At 38.3% G+C, this 14,249-nt stretch overlaps 1 protein-coding gene and 1 long non-coding RNA gene across 2 annotated transcripts in view; both read right to left on the reverse strand.

Moving 5' to 3' along the window:
- Positions 1–1,650: 1,650 nt before the first annotated feature.
- Positions 1,651–4,552, reverse strand: LOC140140744 (uncharacterized). Its single transcript, XR_011857277.1, has 2 exons — positions 4,470–4,552; positions 1,651–2,435 (listed from the first exon to the last, which is right to left on the reverse strand). It is a non-coding gene; the product is annotated as an uncharacterized lncRNA (long non-coding RNA).
- A 4,123-nt stretch (positions 4,553–8,675) lies between these two features.
- Positions 8,676–14,249, reverse strand: part of LOC140141428 (Fanconi anemia core complex-associated protein 100-like) — a 42,343-nt gene continuing 36,769 nt past the window's right edge. Inside the window, 3 exon segments of the mRNA XM_072163278.1 lie at positions 8,676–9,297; positions 11,333–11,410; positions 13,552–13,817. Of these exon segments, the coding sequence (XP_072019379.1) occupies positions 9,139–9,297; positions 11,333–11,410; positions 13,552–13,817 (503 nt within the window). The 3' untranslated portion in view covers positions 8,676–9,138.

Consider the following 14,249-nt stretch of genomic DNA (forward strand, 5'->3'; position numbering starts at 1 on the left):
TTTTTTCTGTTTCAGTTTAAAATGTAATGCATAGATTTTGAGTAAATTATTATCACCTTGTGATGTGTTTGATCCGAGATTACAAGAACTTCACTGGCTTTAATCATAGACCGTGAAGACAAGGACGGTCATCTCGGCATATCCTTTGAAGCGATGATCGCCTCGCCTGAACACAAAGGCAAGATAGTCTTCAAACCTGCCATCGAATCGATTTACCGTACAAAAGGTCAATAACCCAACTCTCGTCCACTCAATTGCATTATCAGTCGCAAACCAATGGAATTTTGTGCTCGGAGCATCCGTGTAAGTGTGACGTTGAGACCAAGGCTTATATAACGCAAATTGAAACTCATTCAATGCCAGAGTAACAGGTAGTGTTAGATAAATCGAAACGGTGAATATATGTATTAATTTAATTAACTTGAAACTGCAGCTAATAAGGTTTTTTTACCGTTTCATTTCTTGTAACTATAATTGTTTTGCGACAACAGAGTTTACATTGCAGTCGTAACTGTGTCAGAGACAATGTGTGTACTTCGACTGAATGCCGCTTCTTTCAAACACGCTAATCCAACAGGTGCGAGTGAGACGTACATGGTCTCAGCATAATGTGAAATTTCTATAGAATTACGATCCAGACGACTGTCCATCTCTTCACAGTCTATGCTTTAATTAATAATAATTATTACTCCTCATTTAGTGGCATAACCTGATATAGCATTAAATTAAGTCACTCAGTGTTCTGTCAAACATTTGCTAAGGCACCAGAACCAAATTTGTTCAATCTTTAAGGGGGTACTACACCCCTGGCTAATTTTGTGCCTATTTTTGCATTTTTCTCAACAATTATAGCGCATTGGTGACAAGTAAGATATGTATATTATAGGGGCAAGAACTACAACTACTGCACTGAAAATTCAGCAACTCAAGTCAAGTAGTTATTGATTTATTGATCAAATATTGGTTTTCCTCATTTTTACTGTAACTCCACAACTGTTGTCTGTGCTGAAATAAACTTTCCAGTGCAGTAGTTGCAGTCCTTGCCCCTATAATATACATATCTTACTTGTCACCAATACGCTATAATTTTTGAGAAAAATGCAAAAATAGGCACAAAATTTGGCAGGGGTGTAGTACCCCCTTAAGATCGACCGTCGATGCTGCTTCGATGTTTGTTATTAATGAACTAACAACTAATTAATCAGAATTAATGCTAAATTTATATTGAAAATTAATACAGGCAAAGATTCATATGTTATCACAATTAACAACTGTACAGTCAATTAATTGATTTCATAAATAAAAAGGATCTACCAAGCATCGATGGTCGATCGAAATATCAAACTAATTTGTTTATATTGCCTATAACAAAATTGGATTAGGATTGAACCAATCTTAGGAAGTCAAAATCTAAAATTTTACAGACTTTTACTCTCTTGCGAGCCACGGAACAATACTGAGCAGTCCACACTGTGATAACCATTATAAGCCCCTTTAAGAACCTCCTGTACATGCACACATAAAACCTACAAATAGCAGGAAACAAGCTCCTTCCTCCAGCTCTTCTCATCTCCATGGAAACCTTGCGATACTGAATTCTCCATCTTCTATTGTTCATAGCTGTATTTTATTTTATTTTATTTATTTATAACATTCGGCCGAAGCCAGGCTAATCCCAATAGTGCTCAGAGGCTACTAAATTTAAGGGACGCCATCCGGATATGATGGGACAGGGATATGGGAAGAGGTCCGATTTTAGATGCAGGAGGAAGACCGGAGCACCCGGAGAAAAACCTGCGAGGACGAGCATGGATCGGCAACCAAACTCACATGTGGCGCCGCGGGGAATTGAACCCCGGCCACAGTGTTATCAGAGTGATTGTTTAGTTTTAATGTTCAATGAAAAGCCTGCTTCTTCCTCTTGAAATTAACAGAAGTTACAGTTGAGTGGTTTTTGATAGCATTTATCTATGAATAAGGTGGATCTTACATTGCATTTTGATGAAGCAGTGTTTTTCATAATCACTGGAAACTAATGGATACCAACATGCCTATAGCTTTGATTTAATTACAGGGAGTGCTGGCTGGACTTACAAAATGTCGACTTTTTTTGATAAAAAATCAGCTGGAATGTAAAAGTGGACTTTCACCCTCCAAATTGGAATGGAATGATATGAACTTTCCTTCAAATCTGAACCTTTTGGGTATACGCTCACAGAAAAGTGGACCTATTAGAGGATGGGGTAGCACTCCCTGGCTATGGAGCTGGATACCCATCACTTTGATACAGCATGTAATGTCATGTTACTAGTCCTCATCAGTCTATACATCTCCAGTGTGTCTTGTCCCACCTGTATGATGCTCTTCTTGTCTCCATGGAAACCATGGGATGATACCAAACTATCATCTAGTGTTTCTAGTCTTCTTTGAAGTCCCTAGAAAAAAGAGGATTTAGAATTAAAGATGACCATTACAAATATATTGAACATTAAACTATGCTATACAATTTTTCATCTCAGTGATTGAGTCAGTGACATCTTTGCATATTTTACCCATCCAACCGTCATTTTACTCCTGAAACAGGCACGATTAATAATGCCTCTGGCAGATGCTAAATTCTAAACATAATGCTTGAATAAATTCTGTAAATTCAAAACAAGACCAGATTAATATAATCCCTTGAATTTTTGTTTTGTAGCAAAAGCTACTTGAACTGACTGATCTCCCAGAAGGTGCAGAGGTCTGGTGTATGATGATTTCAGGGTCATATTTTTGACAGGGAGTTTTGATGAAAATGGCACTTATCAAATCCTAATAAGACCCTGTTAAATGAAGACACTGTGATAGTGTCACAAGCGATGACAGCTCTCTATAGTCCGAAGGTTCCCTAGTCCGATGGCTCCTTAGTCTGAAGGTTCACTAGTCCGAACACGTAATTAACCATTTGCTAGTCCGAATTCTGAAAAAGGCTCAATAGTCCGAATAGCCAATATCGGGTTCTCTAGTCCAAGTTTCGCTGGTCCAAATAATAAATAACGTTCTCTAGTCCGAATATAGAATAAGGCTTGCTAACCCTAACCCTAACACTAACCCTAACCATAACCCTTGTACTATATTCGGACGAGAGAACCTTTGGATTAGAGAACTTATATTGGTGTTTGAACTAGAGAACCTTTGGACTAGCAGCCCTCGACTAGAGAGAAGTCACAGTCACAAGCTTTGTTGCTGCTCAAAGATGCTGAAAAGCGTCATTGTTAAGTAAGAGTCAAAATGGGCTATTCATTTCACAGAGGGAGTATGTCTTTTTAAATGGAATTGGCATGGGCTAATTATTTTAAAACTCATACTCCCACTGTCTGGAGAGAGTAATTCAAAGAGAAACAGATTGTCTATTCTAGTTGAAACCCATACTCCCTCTGTGGAAAAACTTTGGCTAAATCTTCCACAGGGGGAGTGTGGGTTTCTAATCGAATAGCTGGATGGCATGTTTAACCATTGGTAAAAAAACTAAGGTCAAAAAAGATCCTGGGAAAAGTTTTTGTTTTTCTTTCAGAAATGTTGCTTTTAAATTATGATTTAAAAGGAGTGTAAAAACAGTTAGTTTACATAAATAACAAATACATTTAGGATTTATATCTAGCGCCTTTTTCCAGATCTTGAAGGATTCAAAGCGCTGTAATTTCACTGCCATTTCACAATCAGATCGTATCAACTAGGCCAGTTGCAGCCTAACCTGGCGCAAACCTATCCGCACTTAGATTGTAACATCCCCACTTTTTCTATGCAGCTCCGCAAATTCCATTGGGTGAAGGAAGATTTTTGATAACCAAACAACTAATCACCGATTTTTGAGAGCAGGAGGAAACCGGAGATCCCAGGGGAAACCTGCGAGAGCAAGCATGGAATCGGGATAAACCAAATACACATAGAGTCCTTGGGCACGACCGGGGCTTGAACCCGCGACCTCAGTGGTGCAAGGCGAGGGAGCTACCACTGCGCCAACTTGCTCCCCACTTCTAAATTGGTTCAAAACATGAAAAAGTGAGATATCCTTATTCAGATTTCATTAGTCTTAATTGGCAAGTTCAAATTATAATATTAGTTTTAACTATGAAATCTGTAAAAATAAGTTTTTCAACATACTTGCTCCTACCCCAGAAAAGTTACGGAGGACAATTAAAACAATTTTCCTTGCCCTAAACTGAGCTAATATCCACTGTGACTAATCTGGTGCTATAATTGGTTCACCTCAGGTTTGGTAGTGACATAGGTGCGTATTTTGCTCGAAGCAGAATCAAATCGCATGTGTAAAGTTCAACGCACCGAGTCTCCACGCACATGTACAGGGGCGGCTTGTCGGCACGCTTGCGGCGCAACCGCGAAAAGGCATTGATGTCACTACCGAACTTGAGGTGAACCAAATTATATATATCTAATTACATAAATAGAAATCAATCAAAATCACTTACTTGTAAATGTCTAAGTTGTTTTTGAAGCTCAGTTCTTGGTATAGTCACGTTATCTTGGGCACACCTCTTCAACACATCCTGCAATTATTACAACAATAAACATTCATGCAATTTTATGATTTTTTTTTTCAGTTGTAAGCAATTCTTACACTCTTAGATAGCAAGAACCAATCAGAGCAAATGTTAGAAAAATGCAAACCATGCATTGATTGTGTATATTATATGCACAGGCACGCATTACTCCAGCATTACTACGCACAGTAGGGTGCATCTCTTGCCCCTTATGTTACACAAATTTCTTGTCCCTAGTCTCAAAATGTTCCATTGGGCAAAATATTACCCCACACCAAATTTAAAATTATTCCGAAATCGTTTAGGGGGGCCTCCGTGACGTTGAAATTGTTGGCCAATTGCCATACCATATGCATAAGGCAGCTATTTTGTTTTGTATGATTAACATTAGAAATGACTGCTGCCATATGTATTTTGTCCATGTAGTTAGGACTATTATAAATCAAGATGTTAAAAAAGCCCATGTCCCAAAATTAAACATAAGGGAGCTATCTACAAGGACCAAGTTTATGTAAACATAAATGGCTGCCCTTTGCTGTCTTTACTGTGTAATTGTGAAATTACTTAAATATTCATAACGTTCCTGTTTCCATGCCATCTTTGATCCGTTAGGCTGATAGCTACAGACTATAGTGATCAGATCACACACTTGCATCTAGACCTTGCTGCATTTGACAACACACACAGGACTGAGGTTCTTCAAATCTTGAGATTGGATATCTCTGACTGGTACTGGCATGACCATTTACCTCATTCGGCTTTATACATTGTCTTTGATGTGGCCGTTTAAGCCAGTGCTTCTCCTGTGTTGGTACTTTGTCAATTGTCACTGCAGAGTGCAACTGCAAAGTGTACCATTTTGTTTGGTTTTACATTGCAAATTTCTTTTATGTACTATGATTTAACTGGCACTTTTTGAAATTATATGATTCACATACTTAAGTAAGCTTTGTAGGCCTATGAATATTTCCATGAGGTACCGGTACATGTAGTTCTTGGATTAGAACCTCAATTCAAGTAAGCAGATCTTTATGGGGAACAAAAGTTTTGCCATTCATCTGGCCTAGCATCTACAATGCTCTGGAATCTTAAACTTAACTTCTGAGTTTGCTCACCGCTACCTACAATAATGCAATTCACAACTTCATGCGAAATCATCTCTGCTGAGAACTCCAATCTGAAGATTTGTAGAACCTCAGCCGTCCATTCTTGTAAACGTATAACATGATGCTGTCTCAAATTGAGCAAGGTCTAAAATGTGCAAGTGTGCGATCACTCTTCTGTAGTAGTATCAGCCCAATAGGTCAAAGTTGGCACGAAAACAGGAAAGATATGTATATCTAAGCAAATTCACAATTACACAGTAAAGACAGCAAAGGGCAGCCATTTATGTTTACATAAACTTGACCTCTGTAGATAGCTCCCTGATGTTTAATTTTTTTGAGTTAGACTATTTGAACATCTTGATTCATTAATAGTCCTAACAACATGAACAAAATACATAAGGCAGCAGTCATTTCTAATGTTAACCATGCAAAACAAAATAGCTGCCTTATGCATATGGTATGGCCATTGACCAACAATTTCAACGTCACGGAGGCCCCCCTAAACGACTTTGGAATAATTTTAAATTTGGTATGGGGTAATATTTTGACCAATGGCACATTTTGAGACTAGGGACAAGAAATTTGGGTAACATGAGGGGCAAGAGATGCACCCTAACGCACAGTGCTTTCGGACGTGTTCAGTTTTCTTGCGGGTTGATGCATTTGCTGGTATTTTCCAACATTTTTAGGGACAGTGAAGTGAACCATTGTTGAAGCTATTTCACATACATGTACAAAACATTCTAGAGAAAGAATGAGGACATATAGTGTTGAAATATCTTTTGTTGATTTCGAATGATAATGTCATGAAGTCGTAAATTTTAAGGTCAAATTCCTAAAACCAAAACAAAACATTGCGATTTAGATAATTCCCGACTTCACGCAATTTCATCATCACATCAGTGTCTTTATTATTTGTTTGAAACCTTTCCCAAACGTTAGGTGCTATTTATGCATAAAACGGCTAATCTATCTTTACAAAACGTGTCTTTTTTTAGTAAACAAAAGGCTAAAGATGGCATTATGAGATTTATGGCCAAGAAATTTGTTGGTCAGATTGTACTACAATGTAGATGGTTTCATTTGGAATCCGATCCACATCCAAAGTGCAACTTTTTGAAAATGCCTTTTTTGCAGTAAAATGGTCACCATGGCAATAACTGAAGTCTCTGTTTTGACACAAATAAGGTATCAAAATGTGCAGAACATAACTATGCTTCTTTTTTTCTGTTTCAGTTTAAAATGTAATGCATAGATTTTGAGTAAATTATTATCACCTTGTGATGTGTTTGATCCGAGATTACAAGAACTTCACTGGCTTTAATCATAGACCGTGAAGACAAGGACGGTCATCTGCGGCATATCCTTTGAAGCGATGATCGTCTCGTCTGAACACAAAGGCAAGATAGTCTTCAAACCTGCCATCGAATCGATTTACCGTACAAAAGGTCAATAACCCAACTCTCGTCCACTCAATTGCATTATCAGTCGCAAACCAATGGAATTTTGTGCTCGGAGCATTGAGACGTTGAGACCAAGGCTTATATAACGCAAATTGAAACTCATTCAATGCCAGAGTAACAGGTAGTGTTAGATAAATCGAAACGGTGAATATATGTATTAATTTAATTAACTTGAAACTGCAGCTAATAAGGTTTTTTTACCGTTTCATTTCTTGTAACTATAATTGTTTTGCGACAACAGAGTTTACATTGCAGTCGTAACTGTGTCAGAGACAATGTGTGTACTTGACTGAATGCCGCTTCTTTCAAACACGCTAATCCAACAGGTGCGAGTGAGGCGTACATGGTCTCAGCATAATGTGAAATTTCTATAGAATTACGATCCAGACGACTGTCCATCTCTTCACAGTCTATGCTTTAATTAATAATAATTATTACTCCTCATTTAGTGGCATAACCTGATATAGCATTAAATTAAGTCACTCAGTGTTCTGTCAAACATTTGCTAAGGCACCAGAACCAAATTTGTTCAATCTTTAAGGGGGTACTACACCCCTGGCTAATTTTGTGCCTATTTTTGCATTTTTCTCAACAATTATAGCGCATTGGTGACAAGTAAGATATGTATATTATAGGGGCAAGAACTACAACTACTGCACTGAAAATTCAGCAACTCAAGTCAAGTAGTTATTGATTTATTGATCAAATATTGGTTTTCCCTCATTTTTTACTGTAACTCCACAACTGTTGTCTGTGCTGAAATAAACTTTCCAGTGCAGTAGTTGCAGTCCTTGCCCCTATAATATACATATCTTACTTGTCACCAATACGCTATAATTTTTGAGAAAAATGCAAAAATAGGCACAAAATTTGGCAGGGGTGTAGTACCCCCTTAAGATCGACCGTCGATGCTGCTTCGATGTTTGTTATTAATGAACTAACAACTAATTAATCAGAATTAATGCTAAATTTATATTGAAAATTAATACAGGCAAAGATTCATATGTTATCACAATTAACAACTGTACAGACAATTAATTGATTTCATAAAGAAAAAGGATCTACCAAGCATCGATGGTCGATCGAAATATCAAACTAATTTGTTTATATTGCCTATAACAAAATTGGATTAGGATTGAACCAATCTTAGGGAAGTCAAAATCTAAAATTTTACAGACTTTTACTCTCTTGCGAGCCACGGAACAATACTGAGCAGTCCACACTGTGATAACCATTATAAGCCCCTTTAAGAACCTCCTGTACATGCACACATAAAACCTACAAATAGCAGGAAACAAGCTCCTTCCTCCAGCTCTTCTCATCTCCATGGAAACCTTGCGATACTGAATTCTCCATCTTCTATTGTTCATAGCTGTATTTTATTTTATTTTATTTATTTATAACATTCGGCCGAAGCCAGGCTAATCCCAATAGTGCTCAGAGGCTACTAAATTTAAGGGACGCCATCCGAATATGATGGGACAGGGATATGGGAAGAGGTCCAATTTTAGATCTAGGAGGAAAACCGGAGCACCCGGAGAAAAACCTGCGAGGGCGAGCATGGATCGGCAACCAAACTCACATGTGGCGCCGCGGGGAATTGAACCCCGGCCACAGTGTTATCAGAGTGATTGTTTAGTTTTAATGTTCAATGAAAAGCCTGCTTCTTCCTCTTGAAATTAACAGAAGTTACAGTTGAGTGGTTTTTGATAGCATTTATCTATGAATAAGGTGGATCTTACATTGCATTTTGATGAAGCAGTGTTTTCATAATCACTGGAAACTAATGGATACCAACATGCCTATAGCTTTGATTTAATTACAGGGAGTGCTGGCTGGACTTACAAAATGTCGACTTTTTTTGATAAAAAATCAGCTGGAATGTAAAAAGTGGACTTTCACCCTCCAAATTGGAATGGAATGATATGAACTTTCCTTCAAATCTGAACCTTTTGGGTATACGCTCACAGAAAAGTGGACCTATTAGAGGATGGGGTAGCACTCCCTGGCTATGGAGCTGGATACCCATCACTTTGATACAGCATGTAATGTCATGTTACTAGTCCTCATCAGTCTATACATCTCCAGTGTGTCTTGTCCCACCTGTATGATGCTCTTCTTGTCTCCATGGAAACCATGGGATGATACCAAACTATCATCTAGTGTTTCTAGTCTTCTTTGAAGTCCCTAGAAAAAAGAGGATTTAGAATTAAAGATGACCATTACAAATATATTGAACATTAAACTATGCTATACAATTTTTCATCTCAGTGATTGAGTCAGTGACATCTTTGCATATTTTACCCATCCAACCGTCATTTTACTCCTGAAACAGGCACGATTAATAATGCCTCTGGCAGATGCTAAATTCTAAACATAATGCTTGAATAAATTCTGTAAATTCAAAACAAGACCAGATTAATATAATCCCTTGAATTTTTGTTTTGTAGCAAAAGCTACTTGAACTGACTGATCTCCCAGAAGGTGCAGAGGTCTGGTGTATGATGATTTCAGGGTCATATTTTTGACAGGGAGTTTTGATGAAAATGGCACTTATCAAATCCTAATAAGACCCTGTTAAATGAAGACACTGTGATAGTGTCTGGCGATGACAGCTCTCTATAGTCCGAAGGTTCCCTAGTCCGATGGCTCCTTAGTCTGAAGGTTCACTAGTCCGAACACGTAATTAACCATTTGCTAGTCCGAATTCTGAAAAAGGCTCAATAGTCCGAATAGCCAATATCGGGTTCTCTAGTCCGAAGTTTCGCTGGTCCAAATAATAAATAACGTTCTCTAGTCCGAATATAGAATAAGGCTTGCTAACCCTAACCCTAACACTAACCCTAACCATAACCCTTGTACTATATTCGGACTAGAGAACCTTTGGATTAGAGAACTTATATTGGTGTTTGAACTAGAGAACCTTTGGACTAGCAGCCCTCGACTAGAGAGAAGTCACAGTCACAAGCTTTGTTGCTGCTCAAAGATGCTGAAAAGCGTCATTGTTAAGTAAGAGTCAAAATGGGCTATTCATTTCACAGAGGGGGTATGTCTTTTTATTGGAATTGGCATGGGCTAATTATTTTAAAACTCATACTCCCACTGTCTGGAGAGAGTAATTCAAAGAGAAACAGATTGTCTATTCTAGTTGAAACCCATACTCCCTCTGTGGAAAAACTTTGGCTAAATCTTCCACAGGGGGAGTGTGGGTTTCTAATCGAATAGCTGGATGGCATGTTTAACCATTGGTAAAAAAAACTAAGGTCAAAAAGATCCTGGGAAAAGTTTTTGTTTTTCTTTCAGAAATGTTGCTTTTAAATTATGATTTAAAAGGAGTGTAAAAACAGTTAGTTTACATAAATAACAAATACATTTAGGATTTATATCTAGCGCCTTTTTCCAGATCTTGAAGGATTCAAAGCGCTGTAATTTCACTGCCATTTCACAATCAGATCGTATCAACTAGGCCAGTTGCAGCCTAACCTGGCGCAAACCTATCCGCACTTAGATTGTAACATCCCCCACTTTTTCTATGCAGCTCCATAGCAAATTCCATTGGGTGAAGGAAGATTTTGATAACCAAACAACTAATCACCGATTTTTGAGAGCAGGAGGAAACCGGAGATCCCAGGGGAAACCTTCGAGAGCAAGCATGGAATCGGGATAAACCAAATACACATAGAGTCCTTGGGCACGACCGGGGCTTAAACCCGCGACCTCAGTGGTGCAAGGCGAGGGAGCTACCACTGCGCCAACTTGCTCCCCACTTCTAAATTGGTTCAAAACATGAAAAAGTGAGATATCCTTATTCAGATTTCATTAGTCTTAATTGGCAAGTTCAAATTATAATATTAGTTTTAACTATGAAATCTGTAAAAATAAGTTTTTCAACATACTTGCTCCTACCCCAGAAAAGTTACGGAGGACAATTAAAACAATTTTCCTTGCCCTAAACTGAGCTAATATCCACTGTGACTAATCTGGTGCTATAATTGGTTCACCTCAGGTTTGGTAGTGACATAGGTGCGTATTTTGCTCGAAGCAGAATCAAATCGCATGTGTAAAGTTCAACGCACCGAGTCTCCACGCACATGTACAGGGGCGGCTTGTCGGCACGCTTGCGGCGCAACCGCGAAAAGGCATTGATGTCACTACCGAACTTGAGGTGAACCAAATTATATATATCTAATTACATAAATAGAAATCAATCAAAATCACTTACTTGTAAATGTCTAAGTTGTTTTTGAAGCTCAGTTCTTGGTATAGTCACGTTATCTTGGGCACACCTCTTCAACACATCCTGCAATTATTACAACAATAAACATTCATGCAATTTTATGATTTTTTTTTTTCAGTTGTAAGCAATTCTTACACTCTTAGATAGCAAGAACCAATCAGAGCAAATGTTAGAAAAATGCAAACCATGCATTGATTGTGTATATTATATGCACAGGCACGTACTCCGCGTACTACGCACAGTAGGGTGCATCTCTTGCCCCTTATGTTACACAAATTTCTTGTCCCTAGTCTCAAAATGTTCCATTGGGCAAAATATTACCCCACACCAAATTTAAAATTATTCCGAAATCGTTTAGGGGGGCCTCCGTGACGTTGAAATTGTTGGCCAATTGCCATACCATATGCATAAGGCAGCTATTTTGTTTTGTATGATTAACATTAGAAATGACTGCTGCCATATGTATTTTGTCCATGTAGTTAGGACTATTATAAATCAAGATGTTAAAAGAGCCCATGTCCCAAAATTAAACATAAGGGAGCTATCTACAAGGACCAAGTTTATGTAAACATAAATGGCTGCCCTTTGCTGTCTTTACTGTGTAATTGTGAAATTACTTAAATATTCATAACGCTCCTGTTTCCATGCCATCTTTGATCCGTTAGGCTGATAGCTACAGACTATAGTGATCAGATCACACACTTGCATCTAGACCTTGCTGCATTTGACAACACACACAGGACTGAGGTTCTTCAAATCTTGAGATTGGATATCTCTGACTGGTACTGGCATGACCATTTACCTCATTCGGCTTTATACATTGTCTTTGATGTGGCCGTTTAAGCCAGTGCTTCTCCTGTGTTGGTACTTTGTCAATTGTCACTGCAGAGTGCAACTGCAAAGTGTACCATTTTGTTTGGTTTTACATTGCAAATTTCTTTTATGTACTATGATTTAACTGGCACTTTTTGAAATTATATGATTCACATACTTAAGTAAGCTTTGTAGGCCTATGAATATTTCCATGAGGTACCGGTACATGTAGTTCTTGGATTAGAACCTCAATTCAAGTAAGCAGATCTTTATGGGGAACAAAAGTTTTGCCATTCATCTGGCCTAGCATCTACAATGCTCTGGAATCTTAAACTTAACTTCTGAGTTTGCTCACCGCTACCTACAATAATGCAATTCACAACTTCGCGAAATCATCTCTGCTGAGAACTCCAATCTGAAGATTTGAAGAACCTCAGCCGTCCATTCTTTTAAACGTATAACATGATGCTGTCTCAAATTGAGCAAGGTCTAAAATGTGCAAGTGTGCGATCACTCTTCTGTAGTAGTATCAGCCCAATAGGTCAAAGTTGGCACGAAAACAGGAAAGATATGTATATCTAAGCAAATTCACAATTACACAGTAAAGACAGCAAAGGGCAGCCATTTATGTTTACATAAACTTGACCTCTGTAGATAGCTCCCTGATGTTTAATTTTTTTGAGTTAGACTATTTGAACATCTTGATTCATTAATAGTCCTAACAACATGAACAAAATACATAAGGCAGCAGTCATTTCTAATGTTAACCATGCAAAACAAAATAGCTGCCTTATGCATATGGTATGGCCATTGACCAACAATTTCAACGTCCCGGAGGCCCCCCTAAACAACGTTGGAATAATTTTAAATTTGGTATGGGGTAATATTTTGACCAATGGCACATTTTGAGACTAGGGACAAGAAATTTGGGTAACATGAGGGGCAAGAGATGCACCCTAACGCACAGTGCTTTCGGACGTGTTCAGTTTTCTTGCGGGTTGATGCATTTGCTGGTATTTTCCAACATTTTTAGGGACAACCCCTCCAAGGCTTGTGCATTAGACACATCAACATCTCAGTACGCTTACGTTATATTGCAGAGCTGCCAACATTGGAAAATGTAAATGCAGAAGATTTCTGCGAAGTGTAAAAAAAGCTTAGCATGTGGCGTTGGCCCCTTGTGTGGGATCAGCGCCCCGAAAACTCTTGCCCCCCTCAGTAAAAACCCAAAATTACAAAAAATTCACCTTTTTGCGGTAATTTTGCGCAAAATGTGTTGATTTTGCCCCCCCCAAATTCACTTTGCCCCTCAATGCCCCCCTGAAAAAATTTCTGGCGCTGCCACTGCTTAAGACTATTTTGACAATTTCCAAACCATTCTCAGTACATACCTTCATGCCTTTATGCACTGACTCTTGTAGCTGACACATGACCTCATAGTCAGGGGCCACCATAGTCAACTCAACACAACCTTCTTTCCTTCTGCTTGACCCTTTACCTCTACCAGTAGATCCTTGATCTTTGTGAACACACACAAATGAAATCTTCTTGCCATCAGGTGTGGATGACTCTAGCTGGTTCCCAGTCACAGCGGCTAGTATAGAAGGATTGTTTCTAAAGAGCCACCTAAGAACTAGTACCTCTTGGTTGCTTGGACCTGTCAGATAAAAAATAAGCATACTGCAAAATGAATTAAAAGAGATGACACACAGAGTGGTAGGCATTTTAAAAATTGAGCTGGGAGTTTATCAACAATTCTATTTCATATTTTAACAGGCAGTATAAACATCAAAGTTATTAATTTGTATTAAGCAATATTCATTGATATACTAACACTGGTGGCTGCCATTACTGCTTGTACACAGTAAGTCTGTGACCTTCAATGCTGTGGTCTTCCTGTGCCTTTGAATAGGACTGCAGTAAGTGTGACCATATTTTCAGGTCAAAATAGGTATTACTCACTGTTTCCAGTTTTAGGACATTCTTACCCCGACCTATTCAATCAGTAGGTTATACTTCATTGCAATACACAATGTAATTGTTTCAACAGACCAGTGTGGACTTAATGGGACCAACCCTCAAATGTACC

Source organism: Amphiura filiformis, chromosome 19 (assembly GCF_039555335.1).
Source record: "Amphiura filiformis chromosome 19, Afil_fr2py, whole genome shotgun sequence".
Classification (NCBI taxonomy): Eukaryota; Metazoa; Echinodermata; class Ophiuroidea; order Amphilepidida; family Amphiuridae; genus Amphiura; species Amphiura filiformis.